This window comes from Vigna umbellata, chromosome 3 (assembly GCF_029865625.1).
Source record: "Vigna umbellata cultivar VRB3 chromosome 3, Vumbellata_1.0, whole genome shotgun sequence".
In the NCBI taxonomy this organism is placed as follows: Eukaryota; Viridiplantae; Streptophyta; class Magnoliopsida; order Fabales; family Fabaceae; genus Vigna; species Vigna umbellata.
This window is the reverse complement of record NC_142167.1, coordinates 23086577-23113338: the sequence shown is the minus strand read 5'-3', so window position 1 is coordinate 23113338 and position 26762 is coordinate 23086577. Positions and strand designations below refer to the sequence as shown.

General features: G+C 34.2%; 3 protein-coding genes, 1 non-coding gene and 1 pseudogene across 7 annotated transcripts; 3 read left to right on the top strand and 2 right to left on the bottom strand.

Moving 5' to 3' along the window:
- Positions 1-264: 264 nt before the first annotated feature.
- On the top strand, positions 265-9634 carry LOC148201990 (eukaryotic translation initiation factor 3 subunit I-like). 4 transcript variants are annotated; one of them, XM_088109378.1, is made up of 6 exons: positions 265-1453; positions 2319-2363; positions 2435-2628; positions 2961-3041; positions 7449-8600; positions 9411-9634. In XM_088109378.1, the coding sequence occupies exons 1-4, from the start codon at positions 1427-1429 to the stop codon at positions 2962-2964; spliced, it is 270 nt and encodes an 89-aa protein (XP_087965504.1). In that variant the 5' UTR covers positions 265-1426; the 3' UTR covers positions 2965-3041; positions 7449-8600; positions 9411-9634. The 4 variants fall into 4 exon arrangements, with proteins under 4 accessions (XP_087965504.1, XP_087965502.1, XP_087965503.1 ...); XM_088109376.1 differs by having other exon boundaries at positions 266-2363; XM_088109377.1 differs by lacking the exon at positions 7449-8600 and having other exon boundaries at positions 269-1453.
- A 780-nt stretch (positions 9635-10414) lies between these two features.
- Positions 10415-10559, top strand: LOC148201989 (U4 spliceosomal RNA). Its single transcript, XR_015785360.1, has one exon. It is a non-coding gene; the product is annotated as a U4 spliceosomal RNA (small nuclear RNA).
- A 400-nt stretch (positions 10560-10959) lies between these two features.
- Positions 10960-13367, bottom strand: LOC148201988 (DNA repair RAD52-like protein 1, mitochondrial). The gene is made up of 4 exons (XM_088108762.1): positions 13004-13367; positions 12878-12915; positions 12702-12796; positions 10960-11314 (listed from the first exon to the last, which is right to left on the bottom strand). Exons 1-4 carry the CDS (start codon positions 13264-13266, stop codon positions 11171-11173), a joined length of 540 nt encoding a protein of 179 aa, XP_087964888.1. The 5' UTR covers positions 13267-13367; the 3' UTR covers positions 10960-11170.
- Positions 13368-18997: 5630 nt separating this feature from the next.
- On the bottom strand, positions 18998-20748 carry LOC124840576 (GDSL esterase/lipase At1g71250). Its single transcript, XM_047316641.2, has 5 exons — positions 20389-20748; positions 20124-20251; positions 19756-19998; positions 19372-19627; positions 18998-19296 (listed from the first exon to the last, which is right to left on the bottom strand). The coding sequence occupies exons 1-5, from the start codon at positions 20639-20641 to the stop codon at positions 19076-19078; spliced, it is 1101 nt and encodes a 366-aa protein (XP_047172597.1). The 5' UTR covers positions 20642-20748; the 3' UTR covers positions 18998-19075.
- Positions 20749-25483: 4735 nt separating this feature from the next.
- On the top strand, positions 25484-26346 carry LOC124840574 (ethylene-responsive transcription factor ERF042 pseudogene; annotated as a pseudogene).
- Positions 26347-26762: the final 416 nt, after the last annotated feature.

Here is a 26762-nt window from a genome sequence, read left to right as displayed (position 1 = left end):
TAACTCTGCATTAATTCTGCTGTATATAAAAATCGAACGACGGTAAAAATGTATCAACCGTTCGATCTGTACATCAGTTTGTCACTTTATCCTGTCAAGGTAAAATTATTAGTCTTTATATTATTTGTTTATTTGAAATATAAAAATATTTATCTAAGGTAAAACAATAATTTTGTAGAAAAGTGTATCTGAGCAATGGAATTTGCTTAGCTTCTCCAGCACATCTCTCTGACAATTTCTGTGTATATCATCACACAAATTAAAGTACATTAAGTAGCATAAATTAAAGAGGAATAGTTGCAGTCAGACACCCATTTTAATAAAACCTCTTTATGCAGTGGGTATCATTATTTCTCCTTCCATCATTAACTTTTTCCATCTCTCCATCCAAGGCTAAAATAACACAACCATTGCTGCAAACTGCACAATTTCTAACTCTACTATTCACTCATTCATGTATTCTTACTTACATATTTTTTATTAATGAGTAGTAGTTTTACCAAGAAAACTTATGCACATTAATTACAGTGAGATGCTGCAACGATGCATGACGCGTCACTAACCTATGACAAACATTTTTCTTCCATGTTTGGTCCAGTGTCACTTAACCCCACCTCACAGCTCACATGGACCTAGATTCCATGCTTCACCCCTATAAAACTGCGTACTCAAATGGTAGAACTAGCTACATCTGTACCAGTACCATGCATGTCTTACAACTAATACTCCACCTCTGTTACTAAATTTATACTTTTTGTGTGTGTCGTTCTCTCCTTATATATTAACCAAGTTACAGACATGTCTATAAAGTGGATGCAGCAGGGTATGTTTTTGCAGTGTGTGTTTTGAAGAAATGATTAGTGAAAATGGTCCAAAGTTGATAGAGAATTATATATGTTGTGAGGTTGCAATGATGGAGGGAATGGCAGTGTGGTGATATGAGTGAAGAATGTGGGGTGTTGTTTATGTTGGGAGGGTAGAAGAAGAAAAGATAATGAGAAGAAGTTGTGAAAATGTAACATATTTGGGAGGTGGGGTAGGCGTAGCTGTCTTCAACTTTAGGTTGATGGCTGAGCAGAGCAGAGCTTATGAGAAGATAAGAAAAGAGAAGGGAGAATTGTACAGACCAAGCCAACCCATTACAGCGCACACCAACTGTTTGAAACTTTTCTTTTCTCTCTTCAATTTGCAAAGAACTCTTAACTCACACTACACATTCATCCTTCTCTTCTTCTTCACTACCTTTACGTTATGTCATAATTACAATTTGTAATTATATTAACCCACACCTCTCTGCACTTCTCTTTCAAATACATGACATGATCATTGATAATAGATAAAGATGAATGATTTTGGTGGATAGCAAATTATCGACATGAGACTTTTGTACAGTTAAAAGAGTTTCTCTTTTAGCAGTCAAGGCAGTATGACTCATTTGGTGGAATCAATTGCTGTAAGTTCTTTCGTTTATATTCAATTTGTATAGATAAAAAAAGAACTTCACTCTTCGTTATGACTAAAGTTAAATCACAGGCTTATTTATTTCCATCAAAATCAACCCAGTTTAAGATTAATTCAATAATTAATTTCCTAAACTCGATGAATTAGACTTTAATTCACAACTTTCATATACTCAGATCTGAAATTATAAAGATTAACTATTAATTAAATTGATAATATGTTATAATAAGGAGGTTGGAAGAAGTTATATGTTCGTAGGCAGCGTGGAACTTTAATTATGGAAGCCGACTTACTTTTATAACTTACCATAAAGTTAGTCAACAATTACGATTTTCTGAATGAAAGATAGTTGTACTTCTACTTATGTGTGCTAATCAAGTTTTTTCTATATTGATATTGTAATCAGATCAGAAACTCTTACGAAGCTAAGTGATGAAGTTTCTCAAATATTTGATTTTTTGAATATCTGTAAAGTAAAGAAAGAGAGAAAAAAAAAAACACGAGATATTTGTCTAGTTGTAGAGTTGCGGTTGCCACGTGGTTGGTTTTGGTCCATGAGATGAGAATGTTATTGGACTCAAATGCGACGGTATTTTAAGGTCCAGCCCTCACATTTATGGACCCAAACTCAAACAATAGAGATGGGGACCCTTTAGTACTGATGTTAGATCGGTTTAACTTAAAAAAGATAAAAACCTAAAAAATGTAAATTAAAAAAAAACATATATCTTTTATATATAAGTTACGTAAAAAAGTTATTTTCAATTTTTAAATATAGTGATTTGATATATAACTCTAATAAAATATTACTTTTAAAAATAAATTAATTCTTACGTTTATGAGTTGGTGCTACTTAGTCTCGAGAGGCCACAACGGCGCCGTTTGGTCGTGCGACGTCTCAGGCAAGTTTCTTACAGCATTTTCATTTCAGTTTCAATTTCAGTCTCAATCTCAATTCCAATTTCAATTTTAGGAGATTCGGCTCGACTCATTACGGGAAGTGCGGACCAGAGCGCCAAACTATGGAGCGTCCAAACTGAGCATCAATTGTACAGCTTCAATTTCGATTCTCCCGCCAGGTCCGTTGATTTCTCCGTCGGCGATGAGCTCGCCGTTATCACAGAACGCCCAGTCAATGCTGTTGCAATGTCACCTCTTCTTGATCATGTATGTATTTTCACATTCAAACATTAGTTAACCTGCTGCTGTCATGTTCAAGTAATTTTCCCTCTGCTGTATTTGATTGATTGGAAATCAGGGTCTTATGATTTTAGGAAAGCTGGTTAGATGTATTTCTACGCTCTTTTCTCGGTTGAAATTTATTCCCCGTACACCACAAACACATACTTGTGGTACTCTAATTCATAAAACGAAGGCTCTTCCAAAATATTTCATAATTGATTGCACCCCCTTACACATCTGTCTTGATTTGGTTTCCTTTCATATTTTATTTGGTGTTATGGTACTTGTATGACGTTCTGAATTCCATGCCCTGGTAGGTAGTAATTGGAGGTGACGCATAAACTGTTACAACTACCGATCATCGTGCTGGAAAATTTGAAGCCAAATTCTTTGATAAGGTAAGTTTTTTGTTTTTTACTTTCGTATACTTTGTTGATTTCTGTAATGATATTGAATGTCTACTTATTTTGCTTATTAAATTGTGTTTGTTATTTCCGTTGAGTCTTTTATTGTTCTGTTAGTGGTTACTGTGCATTTGAACAGTAATTTTGCTTCTAGGGTGTTCTATTTTTGGGGTTTTCTGTTTTGGTGTTACCGGAACCCTATATAAGGGCTTCCAGTATCAGAAACAAAAGGTGTAGAAGAAATTAAGAAAATAACAACAGCAATTTTACTTTTCTCTCAAATATAGATTACATACCTTTACCGTGCATCTTCTTTTCTTCCGATCTCCTTCTGATCTGCCACCCATGACCATCTCGCCGGAATACTTTCCTTCACCATCAAACTGACCGGAACGGACATCCAAGTGTCTCTGTCGCGCATCGTCCTTGCAGAGCACACGGGATTTGAAGCTTTCAACGTTCTCAGCCACTTTCTGATTCTAAAGATACTTTGCAAAGGAGAGACTTAAGTCTCGATACTAGGCCACAGGTTTGGGCCTTCTGTTGGGCCACTGTTTTCTTTATGGTACCAGAGCAGGTCTTGGACCTGTTCTACGTTTTCCGCTGCTCGTATCAGTAATTCTTGATTCCTCATCCGCTTCTTTCGCCATTCTTGCTTTCATGGAGACTACGGATCAAACTAACAATCCCACCAGTCCCTATTATTTGCATCCAGGGGAGAACCCAGGCGCTTCCCTTATATCACAGATTCTTAATGAGTCAAATTATACATCTTGGAGTAGAAACATGAGGAGAGCCCTTCTTTCAAAGAATAAACTCAAATTTATAGATGGCGGGATCACAAAGCCTCAAAGAAGTAATAGTCTTTTTGATTCTTGGGAAAGAAGTAACATGATGGTATTATCTTGGATCACCAAGACACTTTCACCCCAAATAGCTGAGAGCGTGATTTATGTGGAGAATGCCCAAGAACTTTGGGAAGAATTAAAAGAGAGATTTTCAAAGGGGGATCATTTCAAGCTTTCAGACCTTCTTCAGGAAATTCACTCTATAAAACAAGGTGAACGAAGCATAAATCAATACTTTACCGATTTGAAGATTTTGTGGGAGGAGTTGGAATTTCTTAGGCCTATTCCCAGTTGTAACTGCAAAGTTCCTTGCAGTTGTGATCTATCTAAGGCCTCACATAAATATAGGGACATGGAGCACGTGATATGCTTTTTGAAAGGCTTGAACGAGTGTTATAATACTGTCAAGACTCAGATATTACTCATGGAACCTTTGCCCAGCATTAATAAAGTGTTTTCACTTATTATACAACAAGAAAGGCAAGGAAATTATAATCAAGGTGATGGGAAAATACTAGCCAACACCACTGACAAACAAAATCAATGGAAAACCAACCAGAATTTGAGAACATATGGGCGTGGAAATCCACCCAGAAACCAAGGAAGGGGAAGAGGAAGAAATCCCAATTATGGGAAACAGTGTTCCCACTGCCATAAGATGAATCATACCATTGATGAGTGCTATTCTAAGCATGGGTTTCCACCATGGTACAAGAAAAATGACGGAAACTGTGAGACTGATGCTGGACAAAGGGAATGGGGTTCTACAAATGCTTGCTCTGCCTCCTCAGGAACTCAAGCTAATCAGCAAAATGCTGTTCAGAATCCATTCACGCATGAACAGATGCAAAAGATACTACAACTGCTGGACAAAGCTGATAGCCCATCACACAGTGTTAGTCAAATACAGAAAGCCAACACAGAGGACACACAAGGTATGACTTCTTGGATTATAGACACAGGGGCCACAGATCACGTGACCCATGACAAAAGTCAGTTTACCACCTTTTATAAAATCAACCCCATATCTGTAAAACTACCTAATAACTCTTTAGTTACTGCCCAGTATGCAGGGACCATCTATTTCACTAAGGAATTTGTGATTTTTAATGTTTTATATATACCTGAATTTAGTTTTAATCTCATATCTGTTCAAAGTCTAACTAGAGACATAAACTGCACCCTTACCTTTTCGTCTAAGATGTGTGAAATTCAGGACAATGTTACATTGAAGATGATTGGATATGCTAGTGTGTGCAATGGACTCTACCACTTGCAGACTTTTGGAAGGAACCATATTTCTAGTTGTATATTTTCCTATGAACAAGAAAGTGTTAGTCTATGGCACTGTAGACTAGGCCATCCTGGACACAAAGTTGTTGAGAAATTGTGTAAAATTGTTCCCTATATTCAAATTTCCGCTGACAATACTTGTGACATTTGCCACTATGCTAAACAACACAAATTACCTTTTCCTAAGAGCAATACTTTGTCTACTAACTGTTTTGATTTAATACATTGTGATATTTGGGGTCCTATTTCTACTCCTTCTGTTCATGGGCATAAATATTTTCTTACCATAGTTGATGACCATAGTAGGCACACTTGGGCCTTTCTAATGAATAACAAAGGTCAGACCAGAGATCTTTTGCAGGCTTTTATCATGAAAATCAAGACTCAATTTAACAAAACAATTAAAATTATTAGGACTGATAATGGACCTGAATTTAATTGCCTTGCTATTTATAATTCTAATGGAATTGAGCATCAAAGAAGTTGTGTTGAAACTCCACAACAGAATTCTGTTGTTGAAAGAAAACACCAACACATATTGAATGTTACTCGTAGCTTAATCTTTCAATCAAATATCCCTCACACCTATTGGTCTTATGCTTTATCTCATGCTGTCTTTTTAATAAATAGATTGCCTTCTCCTGTTATCAATGACAAAACACCTTTTGAACTCTTGTATAATGATTCACCCACCTATCTTGATCTAAAGGTGTTTGGATGCCTTTGTTTTGCATCTACTTTAGAAAACAATAGGAGCAAGCTTGATCCGAGAGCTAGGAAAGGAATATTCCTAGGATACAAGAGTGGAATGAAAGGGTATATAGTCCTTGATATCAATAGTAGAGAGATAATCATAAGCAGAAATGTTGTGTTCTATGAAAATGTATTCCCATATAGAGATAAACAGAAAGGGAAAGATAGTGGTAATTGTGGTGAAGAAAATATGTTTTTCCTTGATAATATTAATTCCAGGAATGAGAAAGAATCTGCAGAGGATGAAAGAGAGAACCAGAATCCTGATCAAAGTAATTCAAATGGTAGAAACTCGACAGAAAGCAATACTTCCACTAATGAAGACACAAATCCCACAGAACAGCAGCAAGAAAATGTTCACAGAAGATCTAGCAGAGTTAGAAAAACTCCAGAATACTTGAAGAATTATATTCAAGAAGGAGATGAATCTCCATCTACATACTTGACTGTCAAAAATGGTTTGAGTACTCCTTACCCAATAACAAATGTTTTATCTTACAAAAATCTATCTGACAAGCACTTAAGATATACTCTTGCTATAACTAATAATAAAGAACCAAGTTCTTATGAACAAGCCAAGAACAACCCAGAATGGATCAATGCTATGCAAAAGGAAATTCAAGCTTTACAAGCAAATAAAACCTGGTTCATGACTCAACTTCCTCCGGGAAAGAGATCTATTGGATGCAAGTGGGTCTATAAGATCAAACACAAAGCTGATGGTAGTGTTGAAAGATACAAGGCTCGGTTGGTAGCCAAAGGGTATACCCAACAAGAGGGTATAGATTTTCTAGACACATTTTCCCCTGTTGCTAAACTTACTTCTGTTAGAATGCTTCTTGCTCTTGCAGCTTCTAAGAATTGGTTTCTACATCAACTTGATGTAGACAATGCCTTTCTCCATGGAGACTTGAATGAAGATGTATATATGGATCCTCCGCCAGGCTTAAATGTTGATAATAAAGGTCAAGTTTGTAAGTTAACTAAGTCCTTATATGGCTTGAAACAAGCCAGTAGACAATGGTTTGATAAACTTTCCTCATTTCTTATTTCTTCTGGATACAATCAGTCTAAATCAGATCACTCTTTATTTGTCAAAAGAACTAACACAGACTTCACAGCTTTACTTGTCTATGTTGATGATGTTATCTTAGCAGGAAATTCAATGAAAGAAATCAGTTTGGTAAAAACCCTTTTACACAACCAATTTCACATTAAGGACCTGGGAGAACTTAAGTACTTTCTTGGTTTTGAAGTTGCTAGGTCTAGAAAAGGAATACACGTTTGCCAAAGAAAATATGCGCTTGATATTCTTGAGGAAACAGGGATGCTTGGAAGCAAACCCAGTTCTACACCATATTTGAGCAACAACAACTCATTATACAAGACAGAGGATTACATGGATAATCCTAGTGATTATCGGAGACTAATAGGAAAACTTTTCTACCTTACTAACACTAGACCTGATCTATGTTTTACAGTTAACCTGTTGAGTCAGTTTATGCAGGAACCAACCAAGCATCATTATCAGGCTTTGCAACATATACTTAGATATGTTAAGTCAAGTCCATCTGAAGGACTTTTCTTTGCTTCTGATTCGGAGATACAGATAAAGGGATTCAGCGACTCTGACTGGGCCACCTGCCCTAATACAAGGAGATCAACCACAGGTTATTGCGTTTTCCTAGGAAAATCTCTCGTCTCTTGGAGATCAAAGAAGCAGAGTACGGTTTCGAGATCATCTACAGAGGCGGAATACAGGGCTCTTGCTGCTACAGTTTGTGAGATGCAATGGTTGCATTATCTCCTTCAAGACCTCGAAGTCACACCGGTTGCTACAGCTGTCTTATACTGTGACAACAACTCTGCGAGACACATAGCTCAAAACCAAAGTTTTCATGAACGCACCAAGCATATAGAGTTGGATTGTCACGTTGTCCGTGAGAAGATACAAGCCAAGTTTCTACATTTACTACCTATTCGGTCAGAAGAACAGCTTGCTGATGTCTTCACAAAATTCCCTCATCGCACTCGATTTAAGTCGATTATTCCCAAGCTTGGAATGGTGAACATCCACCATCCAGCTTGAGGGGAGGATATTAAATTGTGTTTGTTATTTCCGTTGAGTCTTTTATTGTTCTGTTAGTGGTTACTGTGCATTTGAACAGTAATTTTGCTTCTAGGGTGTTCTATTTTTGGGGTTTTCTGTTTTGGTGTTACCGGAACCCTATATAAGGGCTTCCAGTATCAGAAACAAAAGGTGTAGAAGAAATTAAGAAAATAACAACAGCAATTTTACTTTTCTCTCAAATATAGATTACATACCTTTACCGTGCATCTTCTTTTCTTCCGATCTCCTTCTGATCTGCCACCCATGACCATCTCGCCGGAATACTTTCCTTCACCATCAAACTGACCGGAACGGACATCCAAGTGTCTCTGTCGCGCATCGTCCTTGCAGAGCACACGGGATTTGAAGCTTTCAACGTTCTCAGCCACTTTCTGATTCTAAAGATACTTTGCAAAGGAGAGACTTAAGTCTCGATACTAGGCCAGCTTTTTTTCTTTTCATTTATTAGATTCTTCAAGAAGAAATTAGAGGCGTGAAAGGGCACTTTGGACCAATTAAGGCATTGGCTTTTAATCCTGATGGAAAAAGGTATATCCACTGTTCTTCACCTCCATTTTGTGTTGCATCGTGACATACTTCCTTACGAAGATACCTTCAGTTCATTTATTTGTTGGAGAACTCGAGGACCATGATTATGTTGTTTTACTTTGATGATAGAATGTGCTGTTTATTTCACTTAACTGTTTGAAAACTCAGTATCTTGCCATGTGGTGTATTACCAGCACATTTGCCCGATTTGTATGATATAAAGATATAACCTTTCTGCATTTAATATAGGATGTACCATAGAAATTTCAATATTTGGTTTATACAGATCAATATGTAGTAGTTATTGTCATATCATTAGATGCTAGAAGAATGCATAATTATATAACATTAACTGATTCTGATTTGGTCATTGATCATGAACTAATGAAATTATTAATATTCACATGTTTGTTTACTTGTAGTATCATATTTGCTCTCTAAATTAAAAGGAAAATAAATTCATGGAACAATGTATTTGTTTTCTGTATTATATATCTGTAATTGTCTTAGGATGAGTTTAAAGAGACAACTTCTGACGACGTATCCCCTCATATCTTTTTAGAGATTGATCAATGTAGTAAATTTTGTGACTATTGTAATTTCAAACAAAATGTTGCCAATGTATCTCGACATATATGTTTGATATTTGGTTGGCATTCTGTCTCGATATGTGATATATATATATATATATATATACACACACACACATATAGTCAATATACTCCCGTTAGTTCTACAAGTTTTTGAATAACTGTCGAGCTGCTTCTTTTTTACTTCTTTCATGGGTCTTTATTTGTTTTTCTCTTGTAGTTTTTCAAGTGGAGGTGAAGATGGTTATGTACGGTTGCACCACTTCGACTCAGATTATTTCAACATTAAATTATAGAGCTGGATGTTCTTGTGGTTAAAATTAGATGGTTTCTAGAAGTTAGCTCTTAATTTTACTCAATTTTTTTTCTAACGCTGCTCCCTGTATTGTTACAATCATGGAAGAAATTAATGAAAGAAATTATGCATTTTTGGTTTACATTGTATTAACATTGTCAATTTTGGTTGGAGTGGAACTCATAATTAAGCATCGCACGTCAAACGATTTTGTTAAGATTTAAATTTTGGAATATGGTTGGATTTAAGCGTGATTCAATTTGCGCTACTTTCAAATAAGGGGTCTATATGAATTTTTTTAAAACACATTGTTATGACAATAATTTTTCAAATGCAGTGCGTTTCAAAGAAATTGATTGTTAATAACGTTGAATTATTTTATAATACAGTGTATATCAATGTAAGGTTGGATAGGGATGACAACATCTAACCTCATAGAGAATGATACCATCAAGATACAAATAAAACTCCAATTACTCTTACAAGAAACACCGTAACTGAAAGTCAATTATTAAAGCAATAGCCTGAATAACTCATTAACCATCACCAAACAATTTACAAGCAAAAAAGAGTTATTTAAAAGCACCCTGTTCGATTCTTGCCTAGAAAAATTTAGAAGCAATGTAAGAGAAACTGGAGTAAAAGAAACTGATTTAATTCAAAGATATCATTCACTTATTCTGACTGGCTTCTACGGTGAGTTTATATTTTCCGTCAGTTCGTAAAATTTTGTATACTGACAAACGAGAACGATGGTCACTGCACTATGAAATGGTAAAAATAAGACATATCTAGCTTATGCGTTATGAAATGTATAATTGCATTAAGCTTAATATTGTAGGAGATGCTGAAGTCCCACATAGACTAAAACACTGAGATACAATACATGGAAGTTAACATAAATAGAGCTCTCAAATATGTTATAAAGCATCTTTGCGCTTGGGGCAATGACGCAGCTAGTGAGGTTCTAACCGAGGCGCGTCTATTGCTGGTTGAAAACTATTTCCAAACCCCCTCTTGGGCCTGGGTTCAGCCTAGGCCTTTGAGAATTTCTGGAAGGACACCCTTTGGGGTAAAGTCCTGCAATTTTAGTTTTAAATTTTGGAGTTTGGGTTTGTGGAAGGACTCTCCCTTCTGGGTATAGACCTGCAATTTTAGTTCCAATGCCATACGTGCAGTTTTAGTTTCAAATTTTGGAATATAGGGTTCAGTTATTATTTTTGAACGAGACTTTTTAGTCTGAGATTTTAATTCAAAGTTTAGTTGAGTAAAGTATCGACAAGCATATTGTTTTTGTCAATTGTCACTTCAGACTTCTTACTACATTAGTTAGGAAGTATAGTTTAAACATAGTTCTTACTACACTAGTTAGGAAATATAGTTTAAATCGTACAGTCCATATCACTAAAGACTTTGAACCAAGCCTTGATTATCCATTATCCATTAAGCCAAGTTATTAGTAATTAACAAAGTATTATGAAAATAAACTTTTAACATATTTTACTGTTCTACATCAGACACGTGATAGAACATCAATTCTCCCAATTGCATGGAAGATAATTGTAGATGTCCAAAAGATAAAACATTGAACAAATCTCAGAGATTGAAGCTTAAGATGTATCGTAGACTAAACAAAAAAGAAACTATGGCAATTATGAAAACAGTGAAGCTGAAGAATAGGTTGACTAAGATGCATCTTCATGATAGAGGTGGAGCCCCAGTCCCAAGCGTGCACAAGCTCTCCTAAAAGCCATTGCTTCAGCTTTTTGTACAGGATCTCCATAACTTGTGTCGTCTAGTGAAGCAGTACCAGTTGATTCCCTAAATATCTAGACAGATAAAAGGGGTTTACTTTAGACAAAATGAACAATAAATAACAAGCAACTGAGTTTATCTGGTCACAGAATGACCATTAGCCACAATATGTCCAAAAACAGATACCAGAGACTAGAAAAAGAACAAAAAGTTTAAAACTTAAAATCAACAATGATGGACAAAGTTTGAAAAATAAAGGTTGGAGGGCCCTTTTTTCTCAGCCACAACATAATGTTAATGTAGTGTCCATGACTGCAATTACATCTGCATTGAGCTGCAATTTCATGCATTTTCAAACTCAATGAAACCTCCAGTTTTTAAAACCTTAGTGGTGGTAAATGAAGTCAAGAGAAAAGAAGTGATGTTAATTAACAGACCTTAAAATTTAAATTTAGCTCTTGAGTAATAAAACATGTTCTACAGTTCTCTCTTGTGTCAGTTTCAGGTGCAAAAAAAAAAGTGAAACAAACCCAACTAGGAACTAAAAAAAAATATCTAATCCAATGATACAATTTGCATACTAAACCAATTCAGTTATCAGAAAAACTTGGCATATTCCAAATCCAATAACCAATACCAAATTTCATCAACAGGCTACAGAGATAAGGCCGTCTGCTGCAAGACAGCAAAGACCCTTCAAATTCTGGTGGGAAAAATTGGTGTTATGCACTGCTGGGCAACACATGACATCAGATATAGGTGGAACCTCTGTTACCGGCACTGCCCTATGGTGGCCCTTTCATCTAAGTGCTCTGTATCATTGGACCCACTATTGATGCTCAATTGTCCATAAGACTTTGGACATTCCACTCTGGGGAAAATCAGTTTTCAAAGATGTTCTTATTGTAATTAACTGAATCTCTTCTTGATAAATTGTTGATAAACAGGTTTACAAAATCCAAACCTGAAAACTAGCTCAACTGGTTCATGAGAACATGACTGGTTAAATTTGGTCGAACAAAGCTAAATTTGTAGAATGGTTCAGTTGGGTTTTCAAATCAGAATGAAAATGTGAGCCGACATACTTTAGCTTCAGAGACAAAATGTAATGTGTTTGGATTAGAGGAAAGAAACAAAAGAAATGGAAATAGGGAAGAAATAAGTTGAGGAAAAATAAATAAGTAACAAAAAAAACCATTTTAAGTTTAGTTAGTGGTTTAAAAGAGTAGAAATAGGTGAGAAAATATTTATATAAAGTTGAGTAATTTGAGAAAAAAAAAATTTCCCTCTAGGGAACACACAGAAATCAATTCACTCCCCCTTCAAATTTCTCCTTCTACACTGCCCAAAACACCATAAGGGGTTTGTTTGGTTGCTTTTAGTCATTGAAGTGTCTGTAAAAGAAATGCAGAGTATTGAATAATGAATTTCTTTGTGCAGTGTGAAGTGGTAAGTCGGTACCTCAGCATCAGTCCCATAAAGCGTAACTCGGTAAACGACGGAGACAGACTTTGCATCAGCTGAATAGGTGATATTCCGAACCTCACCAGACCACTCTAGCATTGGATATTGCATTAGGAAAATATCAAATTATTGAACCGCATAAAAGAAAGGGAAAAGGTTATAATATATAATACCAGGAACGTGTAAGTTCAAAATACGGTTGACAGTATGCCTGAAAAAAAAATGCAACAAAATGAATAAAGATGGGGATGAAGCGAAGAAAATAGAGATTAAGGTTAGGGTTCAGGAATAAAAGAAACCAGGGAATGTATCTGATAGGGAATCCATCTTTCTCATAGCGGGTTTTGACGAGAGAGTCAGGGACTTTCTTGTTGAGCTCTTTGAGTATTTCAGAGAGAGGTCTAGAGATTCCAGAACTCGGAGCTTCTTCTTCTTCTTCCATTTTTCCACTCTCTGATGCTGCTCTGTAGCTCAGCTTCGAACAGTGCTGATTCCATTGCCCAAACCTAAATGTTCTTCCTCTTCTGCTCAATTTTTCCAATTTCAGAATTGCGGATGCCATTTTCAAAACCTCTCACCACTCTTCAATCACTTATTGCACCCGAAAACATTTTCTGTAACTTTTTAACTCCTCCATTCACCAGTCACACTGTAATTTACTATTTGGAATTAGCTATTTTGGTGTGAACTTGTTTTGGACTCCTACATTTGTTTTATTTTATATTTGTATTACAAAATTAATGTAATTGTTATTTTTAAAAACTAAAATTTTTAAATAATTATATTTAAGTGTTATATACAATTAAAAAATATAATATTTATATAAAAGTTTGATTATAGAAAAAAATTATATAATTAATTAGGGGTATGAACAAGTTAATTAAAAATAAATAATTTTATTTTAATATTAATTTTTATGTTAAAATAGTGAACTATAAAAGGAATAAATAATAATATCAATATCAATAATAGATTATATAAATAACAATTGAAAGATCGGTACAAAATAAGAAAACAAAATTATATATATAGTTAAAAATATAATATTTAAATAAAGAGTTTGATTATTGGAAAAAAATTATATAATTAATTACGGATATTTTTTTATGAACAAGTTAATTAAAAATAAATAATATTATTTTAATACTAATTTTTATATTAAAATAATGAAATATAAAAAGAACAAATAATAATGTCAATATCATAAATAGATTATATAAATAATAATGGAAATATTATAGTACAAAATTATATATATATATATATATATATATATATATATATATATATATATATTTATTACTAATAATAATGTACTACTACTATTATTAATACTACTATTATTAATACTAATGTTAATTCAAATAATTGTTAACAATATTACTAGTACTAATTCTAATAATAATATTCATATTATTATTGAAACAAATAATACTGATACTAGTAATAATAATATTAATAATAATAATAATATTATTATTATTATTATTATTATTAATAGTAATAATAATTATTATTATTATAATATCAATAATAAGAATAGATATACTACTATTAATAATAACAATAATAATAATGCTAATGTCACTGTTAGGACTAATGCTAATAATAATATTATTATTACTAATAATAATGATATATTGATAATGATAATAATAATATTCATATTATAACTTCAATTATTAATGTTAATATTAATTTAAACAATATTATTAATACTAATTTTAATATTAAAAAATATAATAATAAAAAAATGATACTTTGACACAGATAAATTTTTTACATTTATTTGATACTATCTCTTTTTACTTTTTTTTCTATTCTTTCTTAAAAAAATACAAAAAATTATATTTTTATAATATTTTACTATTTTACTATATGTATCAAATAAATATTAAAGTGTATTCTAATATCATCACTATATATCAATACAATTAATATTAGTTCTACTAATAATACTAATATATAGGTTTAATGTTTTCAGAGGTCCCTATTTTTCGGATTCGTATCAATTGAGTCATGTATTCTAAGTTGTTAATTGAGTTCCTATTTTGATAAAATTGAGTCAATAATACCTTTGTCGTTAATGGTTGTAAATGACGTTAACTTCGTGGCAAGCTGAGATGTCCTTTGATGACGTGGCAATTATATCATTTTAAATTTTAAAATACGTTGCAAGAGCGTAGTCGGTGATTTACGGCAGAGGCGATGAGAGCCCGGCGGAGGTGCTGCAAGGGCACATTTCTTCTTCGTCCCTTCCCCTCTTCCTTTTCTGATTTTGATTGGTTTAAGGGGTTACCGTTTGTTATCTGATTTTTGCGAACTGGGATGGGATGATTGTTGTGCTTCTTTTCTGCAAATGCGTTTTGAAGTTTCACTGTTGCGATATTGGGGTTAGGGTTCGATTGTGTACAGTATAAAATATTAACCGAGTGGTTACAAACAACCAACCGGATATTCAGGTAATCTGTTTATATCTTATTCTGTTTATATTTTTTGGGGCTTATATCAGCTTAGGATCATGATTTAAATTATAAATACAAAGCCAGGACCGAAAGCCAGGTACGTTCCACTTACGCATTATTTACTCTACGCTACTCTCAAATATTCAATAGTGATAATCATTCACTAAATATTCAAACAAGAGCCGAGGCTCTTCAAATCACACGCCTAACTTGGGCGTCGGAGTACCTTTTGCAGGTACATCCCCCTCGTCAAGAAGGAGACCGATCGGTTTGCGCTAACACCGATCGGCCAACAGGAGGAGTTTGGAAGCGAGCGAGCGGCCCAGACGCGTCAGCAGGTTAGTCTCTCGGTCCCAAAAATATCTACCGAAACATTTTGGTGCCCACCGTGGGGCCGAGCGTCAAACCCAATGGTGACCACGAGGAGCATGGAGGAAGAACAGAGCACCAGAAAGATGATTAGAAACCACAAGAAACCAAGACGAGCGTTCGGTCTCGACATCACTATTTCAGATCAACACCAGAAACTTTCGACAAAGTGAAAACTATTTTACGTGAGACGTCATCAACAAGATAAGTATTTTTTGAAATATGAATATTTCATAAAATATCTAATTGCTAATAGATATTATAACAACTATTTTATAGATATTTTAAATATATATAGTATAATCCATAATATATTATATGATATATGATATATTATATATAATATAGTATATAACTATAAATATAGTTATCTAATTATTATAACCGAAACATTTTCTGGCATGTTTAAAATAGTCAAAGAAATTGTTGTGTGAGAGATAACTATCAACAACAATATTATAAAATCTCAAGACGGTTTTGATACCTTGTTTATTATCTATGTGATTTATTCGGTGCAATTCATAATATCTGGTAACCGAATCATTTATTATACGGTTATATACCATAATATATATCATCATGAGAATTTCAGCAATGAACATCTTGAAGAAATATATATCAAAATCCACGCCATCAACTAGGCAAGTGCAGACTAAGATCTAGTCATAAACGAACTTCATGCTTAAAGTATCATGGAATTCAATAAACGAAGGGAAGTCTCCTATTGCAAACACTAATTACCAATTTCGTCAGCAAAGTTCATAATTAACGATCAAGTCCAAGACCGAGCGGTAAATCCCTCTCGGGAGAGAGGTAAAGCCCTCTCAAAGACGAACGGTAAATCCCGTTCACTAGGAAACACTCCTAGCTCAAAGCAGAGGTAAAGCCCTCTCAAATACGAACGGTAAAGCCCGTTCCCTAGGAAGCACTCCTAGGTCGAAGACCGAGCGGTAAATCCCTCTCGGGAGAGAGGTAAAGCCCTCTCAAAGACGAACGGTAAATCCCGTTCACTAGGAAACACTCCTAGCTCAAAGCAGAGGTAAAACCCTCTCAAAGCCGAACGGTAAAGCCCGTTCCCTAGGAAACACTCCTAGGTCGAAGACCGAGCGGTAAATCCCTCTCGGGAGAGAGGTAAAGCCCTCTTAAAGACGAACGGTAAATCCCGTTCACTAGGAAACACTCCTAGCTCAAAGCAGAGGTAAAACCCTCTCGAAGCCGAACGGTAAAGCCCGTTCCCTAGGAAGCACTCCTAGGTCGAAGACCGAGCGGTAAATCCCTCTCGGGAGAGAGGTAAAGCCCTCTCAAAGACGAACGGTAAATCCCGTTCACTAGGAAACACTCCTAGCTCAAAGCAGAGGTAAAACCCTCTCGAAGTCGAACGGTAAAGCCCGTTCCCTAGGAAGCACTCCTAGGTCGAAGACCGAGCGGTAAATCCCTCTCGGGAGAGAGGTAAAGCCCTCTCAATGACGAACGGTAAATCCCGTTCACTAGGAAACACTCCTAGCTCAAAGCAGAGGTAAAGCCCTCTCAAAGAACGAACGGTAAAGCCCGAGAGGTAAATCCCTCTCGGTTCATGTTGAAGGACGAGCGGTAAATTCCGCTCGGTTAATGTCGAAGGCCGAGAGGTAAAATCCCTCTCGGTTCATGTTGAAGGACGAGCGGTAAATTCCGCTTGGTTAATGTCGAAGGCCAAGAGGTAAATCCCTCTTGGTTCATGTTGAAGACCGAGAGGTAAATCCCTCTCGGTTCCTGTTGAAGGACGAGCGGTAAATCCCGCTCGGTTAATGTCGAAGGTCGAGAGGTAAAGCCCTCTCGGTTAATGTAGAAGACCGAGAGGTAAATTCCTCTCGGTTCCTGTTGAAGGACGAGCGGTAAATCCCGCTCGGTTAATGTCGAAGGTCGAGAGGTAAAACCCTCTTGATTAATGTTGAAGACCGAGAGGTAAATTCCTCTCGGTTCCTGTTAAAGGCCGAGAGGTAAATCCCTCTCGGTTCATGTTGAAGGACGAGCGGTAAATCCCGCTCGGTTAATGTCGAAGGTCGAGAGGTAAAACCCTCTCGATTAATGTTGAAGACCGAGAGGTAAATTCCTCTCGGTTCCTGTTGAAGGCCGAGAGGTAAATCCCTCTCGGTTCATGTTGAAGGACGAGCGGTAAATCCCGCTCGGTTAATGTCGAAGGCCGAGAGGTAAATCCCTCTCGGTTCATGTTGAAGGACGAGCGGTAAATCCCGCTCGGTTAATGTCGAAGGTCGAAAGGTAAAGCCCTCTCGGTTAACGTAGAAGACCGAGAGGTAAATTCCTCTCGGTTCCTGTTGAAGGACGAGTGGTAAATCCCGTTCGGTTAATGTTGAAGGTCGAGCGGTAAAACGCTTTCAGTTCCGCAAACGCAGCCTCCCTCAAACTCATCAGTCCTATAGTTAACCACGGCTAAAGCCAACCGCTTAACTCGGACTTGGGGGGCATAATGTACAGTATAAAATATTAACCGAGTGGTTACAAACAACCAACCGGATATTCAGGTAATCTGTTTATATCTTATTCTGTTTATATTTTTTGGGGCTTATATCAGCTTAGGATCATGATTTAAATTATAAATACAAAGCCAGGACCGAAAGCCAGGTACGTTCCACTTACGCATTATTTACTCTACGCTACTCTCAAATATTCAATAGTGATAATCATTCACTAAATATTCAAACAAGAGCCGAGGCTCTTCAAATCACACGCCTAACTTGGGCGTCGGAGTACCTTTTGCAGATACATCCCCTCGTCAAGAAGGAGACCGATCGGTTTGCGCTAACACCGATCGGCCAACAGGAGGAGTTTGGAAGCGAGCGAGCGGCCCAGACGCGTCAGCAGGTTAGTCTCTCAGTCCCAAAAATATCTACCGAAACAGATTGCATAATGTATTGATTGATCTAAAAGAACACTTTCTTCCTGCCGCTCAATTTAAATTATCCGTAATAAAAAAAAACTTGTTTTTCTATTCTATCTTTTGGTTTTCATGATTTAAAACGAAAAATCTTTTGCAAACCTCACTTACACACGCTTTTAGATATTATATAGTTTAAAAAAAATACTTCAAAAATATTGGATAAAATTACATGTGAATACCTCAAATGAGAAGTAACACCCAATGAAACAGGTAACAACACAGGTAATATGAAGAGATATATAAAGAAATGGTATAAAGATTATATATATTAGAAAAATAAGTGAAATTGTTAAGAGTGTATTATATTGGACTAGATGATATGAGGTGAGTTTAAGAATAATTACCTGATGGTATGAAAATAAAATGGTTATAAAAAAATAAATTTTTATATTTAAAAAAAATAGAAAATAAAAAGTAAAAGAGAATAATATCAAATAAATATAAAATAATTATGTATGTGAAATATTCTAAGTTTTAAGTACTTGTTAGCATGAAAGGAAATCTAAGAGGTATGATATTGAACTTTGAGAATTTTGAAATGACTTTTGCTATATTTGATTTATATTTTATTTGGATAAATGCAGGGAGCATACATGAGGGAATTAAATGAGAGCCATTTGTTTGAGATTAACAGGATAACAATCATCCTGTGGTCCATTAACAGCTCTCCAAGCAAACACATAAATGGCAGATTCCGATGGGTGGAAGGCATCCCAAAACACGGTCTGCTTTCTGTTCAGACATGGAATTTCCAATGGCAGACATGATATCTGACCTCTGTTTCTTCCTACTCCACAGCAAGCTCTGTCCACAACATTAAACTCTGCAAAAAACAACATCATTCCATCTCCTCATAAATCAATCAATACATTATGCAATTAATATAAATATTACTCACGGTATCTCGCAGGGTTGTTCAGGATATCGCCCAATACATGGTAAGTGTTGGCGTATACAAAGATGGAATCAGGATGATCTCTGTTCAGTTGCTCCACCATCGATCTAAGCCCTACGTTGAAGAATCCAACCATCTGATTGACCAAGTCCATGCATCTTCCTGCTGGGGCTAAACCAATCGCTCGAATATTAGGGATGCAACCCAGTGGCCCAATTCCTGCTATGAAGAGCTTTCTTATCCCCATACTATGCAGTGCCTGCATACACCAATACATGCAACATTTTTCAATCAATGCCTTCGTCCAAAACTAACCAAATTTACAACATGATACAAGTAATTAATTAAGCACTACTAGATGTAGGAGAGAAATTGGATTCAATTTACCAAAATTTGTCTCCCTAAATTGTTAACAAGAAGACTGCCGTACTGCTGGGCATTGTAATTATAACTGGAGTTATATAAGCCAGGAATGAGGTAGTTATTGATATAGTCATTGTTTCCGGTTACCACAACTGCTATAGACTTGGCCAAGAACTGACTCAGCGCAGCAGGATTCATCGTTGTCCTGTACTGATTCAAAGTGCTCTCAAAGTTCTGGATTTGCCGGTTCATGGTAAACCGATCGCCCTGCAGCATCATCGTATAAGTGAAAATTTTAATTTGGATATTTATGGTGGTTATGTGATAAAGAAATTCTGTTTACATATATAATGTAGATGAAAGCAAGAGTAAAAGCAAGTGCGGTGAAGTACATAGTTTCTTCCTGACTCATCAAGAATACCGGAAGCACCCGATGCATAATTGACACCATTGAGTATTCTGGATCCAGTCGTGGAGGGATCTGCAAAAGGTGGAGGAGAAGGAACGCCCAGCATTTCTCCTGTGAAATTCATGAAGTTAAAGAGGGAAATGTATTGCAAATCTTTTCAACCGAAACCCTACACGTCTCAGAAATTTCTTTTCGTGATTTTGTCAAACTTTTCTACAATAGTAGATTGCAGTTATAAGTGAACTTACCAATGAAATCAACGAGGGATCTGCCATTAGAAAATCTGCCAGTAGCACCACCGTTGAAGTCGATGCCGTAGGGGAAGAAATTTGCTCTTGCGATGGTGTTTAGGAAATTATTGTTGCCAACTTCAACCAATGAATCTCCAAAAACAAACAAAGCAGGTACCCTCTGCGAGTTTACATGTGCAATCTCATTCAAGCACAGAAGCAGAAGCAGCATTGCTGCTGCTGATGCTCTTGCATGTTTCCATTCTCCCATTTTCCTGAATACTGAACAAAAGATGGGTGAAAAGTGAAGGAAATGAAAGGATATTGAACAAAATATTTAAAGGCGTGGAAGCGGTGACGATGAATTGGTATTCATGAAGGAAGATTTACTGCAAAAAGACAAGCCAGGCCATTAGTGTGTGCTGGCGTGCCTTTACTCACGTTTTTGGTTGTTCTTGTTTGTAACCATTTCCATTAACCGTTTTATTCATGCTATCCATCATCAGCTAACGCGTTTCGATGAGAGTAACTGAAATCCTTCTTGGAAGAAAAGTAAGGACAGGAATTGCGCAGGGTGAGATTACTTTTTTATGCTTTCTTAACTCAGAAAACGTGTGAAATGATTCCGTTGTTGTTACTCGAGGGCGGTGAATACGTTAAAGTGGTGTGTAGCTGGCTGCATGGTTTTAGCAGAATGCGATGGCGGGTAACGTGCGCGGGTTTTGTAGATGAACTGCTGAACCACGATTAAATTAAAACTCCGTGTCTCGGTTGTTTAAAGAACTGAAATTTATTATGATAAAGAACTACCAAATTAAATCCACCCTCCACTTAAAATGCTTAATCGATTATCAGAGAAATCATATATTATTATTGTTTTAAAAGAAGTTAAAAATGGTTTTTCTTTTCTAAAAAAATACTTATATTAATGTTAATTTAATGAAGATTAACTAAAAAATATATTAAAATGAATAAGTTAAATTTATTTAAATAGATGATAAGTTAAATAAATATTAAAAATAAATAAGTTAATGATAACTTAACAAATGCATTAAATATTTATATTAAATAAAATAAATATTAAAAATAAATAAAGGTAGAAGTTAAAGTTATGTGTTATAAATTCAAGTGCATTAATTAAGAATAAATATAAACATAAATTAATTTTAATTTAATTATTTAAATTTAAAGATAATAAATTTTATTAAATTCATTTTATTTGTTTACGTTCATAAATCTCCTTACCATTATTTATAAATATTTTTTCATATTTCCTTTATTTATATTCTTCTTCTCATCATTTTCATTCATACTTATTTTTTTCATCCACATTTATCTTTATTATGTACATTTGTCTACACCTATTTTCTTAATCTAATATTTTTTTTCATTTATATTTATTAATCATGAAAATATTGTATAAGATTCTTTAAGTTACTTTTATTACTGTCTATCAAACCGACACAAATTAAACTAATAATAAAAATAAATTTCATTTAGAATTGACTAAGCTATTTTTAATTTAAATTAATTTTAAAATCAAAGCACATTTGACAATTAATTGTTTTAATTAAAAATTAATTTAAAGGTTTGTGATACAATAGTGTTGAAGCGTTAATTAGTCAACATTATCTAAAATCAACCTTTATAAGTTAAAATTAATGAATTAGTATCCATAATTTTAGAATTGAATACGTGTGTGACATAAATTTGACGTTAATAATTATTTAGTCTCAATTTTTACGTGTTAACATCAGGGTTAAATCCATATTTTCTTATAATGTAAAAAAAGGTTTAAAAGGTGAAAACGAAAAACCTGAACTTTTCTTTTCAAACTTTAATCTCATCTTATAAATTCTATCCAATTTTATTACCTTCCACTAAATTTTTTATTCTTAAAATAAATTCATATATCTCGTTAATTAACATCTTACGTTTAAATGGAAAATAATGATAGGATTTTATGTAAGAAAGTTTTGATGGAAAGTAAATATATTTAGTTGAAAAGATATTTAATTAGCTTACAGAAAATATAATTTATAAAATCACAAATAGTTCAATTTAACAAGAAAAAAACTTGATTAACTTATAAATAAATAAATAATTAAGAAAGAATAATAAAATATGTCTCTAAGTCCTATAAGTCACAAAAGAAACTTTTCCAAGGATTACTTCTCTTATAACAAACGGGATATGAAATTCAAATTCAAATGTTAGCTAAGGTGTAATGGACTACAATTCAATCAATGTAGTAATTAAAATAACAAATGAAATAATATTATATATATATATATATATGCACCTTTAATTTTTTTCAAAAAATGTTTTTTTTAATTTTAGTAAATATTTTTTTTTTATTTTTTCTCTTTCTTGTTAAAGTAACTCTGCATCCTTTTAACCCTACATCCCTTTAACAAAAATGTTTAAAACTTTGTTTTTTATTTATAATTTAATAACTATTTAATTTAATTGAAAAATATAATATCATTTAATATTTTTTATATTTTAATAATTTTTAAAACATAATTTATATTATCATAATAATTATATTAAAAAATTAAAATTAAAATAATTAAATAAAAGTAATAAAAATAAAAATAAAAAAGCAAAAATAATAACATAAAATCTGATTTAATATATATTAAATTATATTAAAATATTAAGAAGGGAAAACATGGGCTAAGTTAGTCCAATTGTATGTCTACATGTGGGGAATGAGAGAGATATTTTGCTTTCTGCACCAAATCATTACTAACTATACCTATATTAAAAAAAACTAAAGTATTATCTTAATATGTATCATATGATCACTCTTACGGTTGCTAGAGTAACTGATGTACCATTGATGGAAATGCAACATTGGAAAAAGAAGAGAGAAAGCATACATCATAGGAAAAAACTTCACAAATTATTTGGGTTGCAGTCCCTTATTTAAAGCACTCCAAGTTATTTTGAATATCGGATAAATTCTTTAGTGGTTTTCCATCTTTTAAGTTATGTTACTCACTTTCCCTTCTCCTTGTTCAAACTGTTTGGTGAGTACCTATCAAAGGCAAGCTCAAGACATTAATGTAATTGAACGGTTGTCATAATAAGTGATACATATATTGTGTATAATAATCTAAAGTCATACCTGAGACCTTTATTTATACTAGATGTGATAATTTTTTATCTTTCGCGGACCTAATGACAATCTAATAACACCTTAATTTGCATTAGGGGCTTACTGAGTCAATATCGCAAATAATTTTACCATATTGTTAGGTCATATTTGGCACGACCTAGGCTTGGGTGGGCTCAGAAGGACGGTATGGGTGGAAGCCCTAAAAAGATGGTCTAGATGAATAAATGATCTGGGTGAATGAACGGCCTAAGAAAAACGACCATAATGGTCGACCTAAAATAACTTAAGTGAACGACTTGACGTTCGACCTGGATGGAGACCATGGTACAAAAATATATTTTATGTATTGCTAAAAGTTATTTTAAAAAACAAATAATCAAAATTTATTTCTATAAAAGAAAATAATCATTTTTAAAATTAGGAGAATTCTTATGTAAGATGTTCTTATGAGATTTGATAACGTTGTTTTTGAGAAGTGATAGTGTGTGATTGGACTAGAATAATCCTTATGTACTGAACATTGAGAAATGAGGAGAAATTTATTTTCAGAAAACACTCGAGTCAGTAGGAAATATATTATTAAAAAGACATTTAATAATTGCTTAAAATATAATAAAATTGTGATTGATGACTGTAATAATAGACCTTTGATAGGTCGAATGTTTTATTTGCCCAAGATATATACATAAAAAAAGGACAATAAATTAACATTTTCTTAGTATGACCATTCGATCTTTGCACTGCAACACAATTGACTCTATCATATTTATTCAGTTTCAGACCCCCCATTTACCAACACATATTCTTCTCTTCTTATCCTTTCTTCACTTCTCCACACAACAAAATTCTTTTAACTCGATCACTTATGTCGTGCTGATCTACACATTACATATTGGTTTATCTCATCAAAAAATCATTTTATTTTCTATTTACTTTTTTAAACACTAAACCATACTGTTTTTTAACAGTTAAAAATATTAAATTGACTATGTGGAAATGGAAAGGTGGTTATTTTATTTTGAGCATTGTGTGGATAATAAGATGGTAGTGTAGTACATTTTAAAGAATCTATAGATTGATACATAGGATCTGGTAATTAGCAAAAAGCTTGGGATACTGTTAAAAACCTAACGAGATTAACATTATATGGGTGAAAGGCAAAAATGTGGCAGCAAGTAGTTATAATTGGTGTTAAGAAGTTGCCAAGAACGGAGTGGAAAGTTAATAGACAAAGTTAAGCCTAATTGCAGTGTGTCAGTTAGTGTAACGTAACAAACATAAAATAATTAAACTTTAACTAGTCGACAAATAAAGGATGGTATGTGGCACCTTCTGTTGCAAATTACAATTAAATGACAAACTAAGCCATACCTCTTATATGAACAAACAAATTCAACCTATTCAGCCTACCTTATAAATCTATCAACATGCTTCAACCTAGGTTAAGTCATCAACTACGACACGCAACTTCATCTCACACATTATCTTATATTCTCTTTCACCTCACACTCTTTCTTATTTCCAATCTTTTCTTTTCAAAAATACTATTTCTTTCAAAACGTTTTTAAGAGTGATGAAAATATGATACACTTTTACGTTTATTTGATATAAAAGATAAAATTTTATATCTAAAAAAAATAATAATAGTATAAAAAATATAAAAAAAAATTAGATGGGTTTGAGAATATTTTTCTACTATGAAATCGAATTTACTGTCGTCAAACGTGTCTATGCTAGAATTTCAATACTGAAAGTACAACACGAGTACCGAATAGTTGCATAAAATATTTTAAATTTTCTAAAAAACATAAATAGACTATAAGTATTCTTTAATGCAAAGATTATATTATAAGAGATTATTACTGTGTGATAGCACCATTTATTTATTTTTACATGAATTTAATAAGATTTATATGCTCATTATTTTAATATCTTGTAGTAACAAATATTTGACGTTTCTTCTTCAGTAACATCAAGCGAGGTAAATTACAGAGTGACCGTGTTCGTTGAGGAGTATCATGAATGTGACATAGTAAAAGGAAAAGGAAAATGCCAGCTAGATTCATCGTACAGTTCCGGGCACAGTCTGTGAGTAAATAAATAAAGGGTCTCGGGGGTGGTGGGAGAGAGGTTAACACTTGTTTTGAGGTGATGAGCATCAGTGAAGAAGAAGGCAAAGGTGGCTCCAGGAAGCGCCGGCGTGAGGCGGAGGCGGAAAATGCATTCCGCGGAGTGCGGAAACGGAGCTGGGGACGTTACGTATCGGAGATAAGGCTGCCGGGTCAGAAAACCCGGATATGGCTTGGCTCCTTCGCGTCGCCTGAGATGGCGGCGAGGGCTTATGACTCAGCCGCTTTCTTCTTGAAAGGAACATCGGCCACCCTTAATTTCCCCGACCTCGTCCACTCCCTTCCTCGCCCTCTTTCCTCCTCCCGGAGAGACATACAATCCGCCGCCGCAACAGCCGCTCTCCACCCTCCTTCTCTCGGTACCGACACCAACAGCAATAGCAGCAGCTGGTTGGACAACTTGGGAGACGAATCCAGGATTTCGACGATGTCGTTTGAGGATGTGAAAGATGCCCCTCTGATGAGCCCCCTAAGGGTGGACTTGACTTTTGGAGATTTCTCATGGAACAACCTCTTCCATTTCAACTATGACGATGTTTTCATGTCATGATCTCAGAATCGGCATTGTATTTCATCTCTTCTGTGCTTTTTCCTACACTTTCTACTTCTAAACTAATAAACTACTGTACATTGAAAATAGACTTCTTAATTTTACTAATCACTTGCATGTGTTTAGATGGACGTCGCCTTTATTAAAATTTAATGCTATTTTTATTTAAATAATTTAAATTAAAAATTACAATTTTTGTTTTTTTTTTAATTCATAATTGTATTTTAGTGTTTTTATCGATTTTGTACGTGGATCTAATATCATCTTTTGTTAACATTTTATGAAACAAAACTTATTACTTTCATTTTAATTGTTCAATATTTAAAAAATTTCTAAGTTATTATTTTTTTTCATAACTTTGACTACACATTTTCTTTTACGATTATATTTAAATGGTGTATAACCTTTTAGAAAAAGAGACATCAGTTTCAATAAATCAAATAATTTAAAAACTTCACCCGAAAGAAACAAAAGAAAGTAAAATATAACTTTAAAAAGTATGTACTTAATTTTTTCTTTTATAATCTTTTTGTTTTTTCATTTCCCTCTACTATCGTTTGCAATTAAGATTCCAACAAATACATACAAT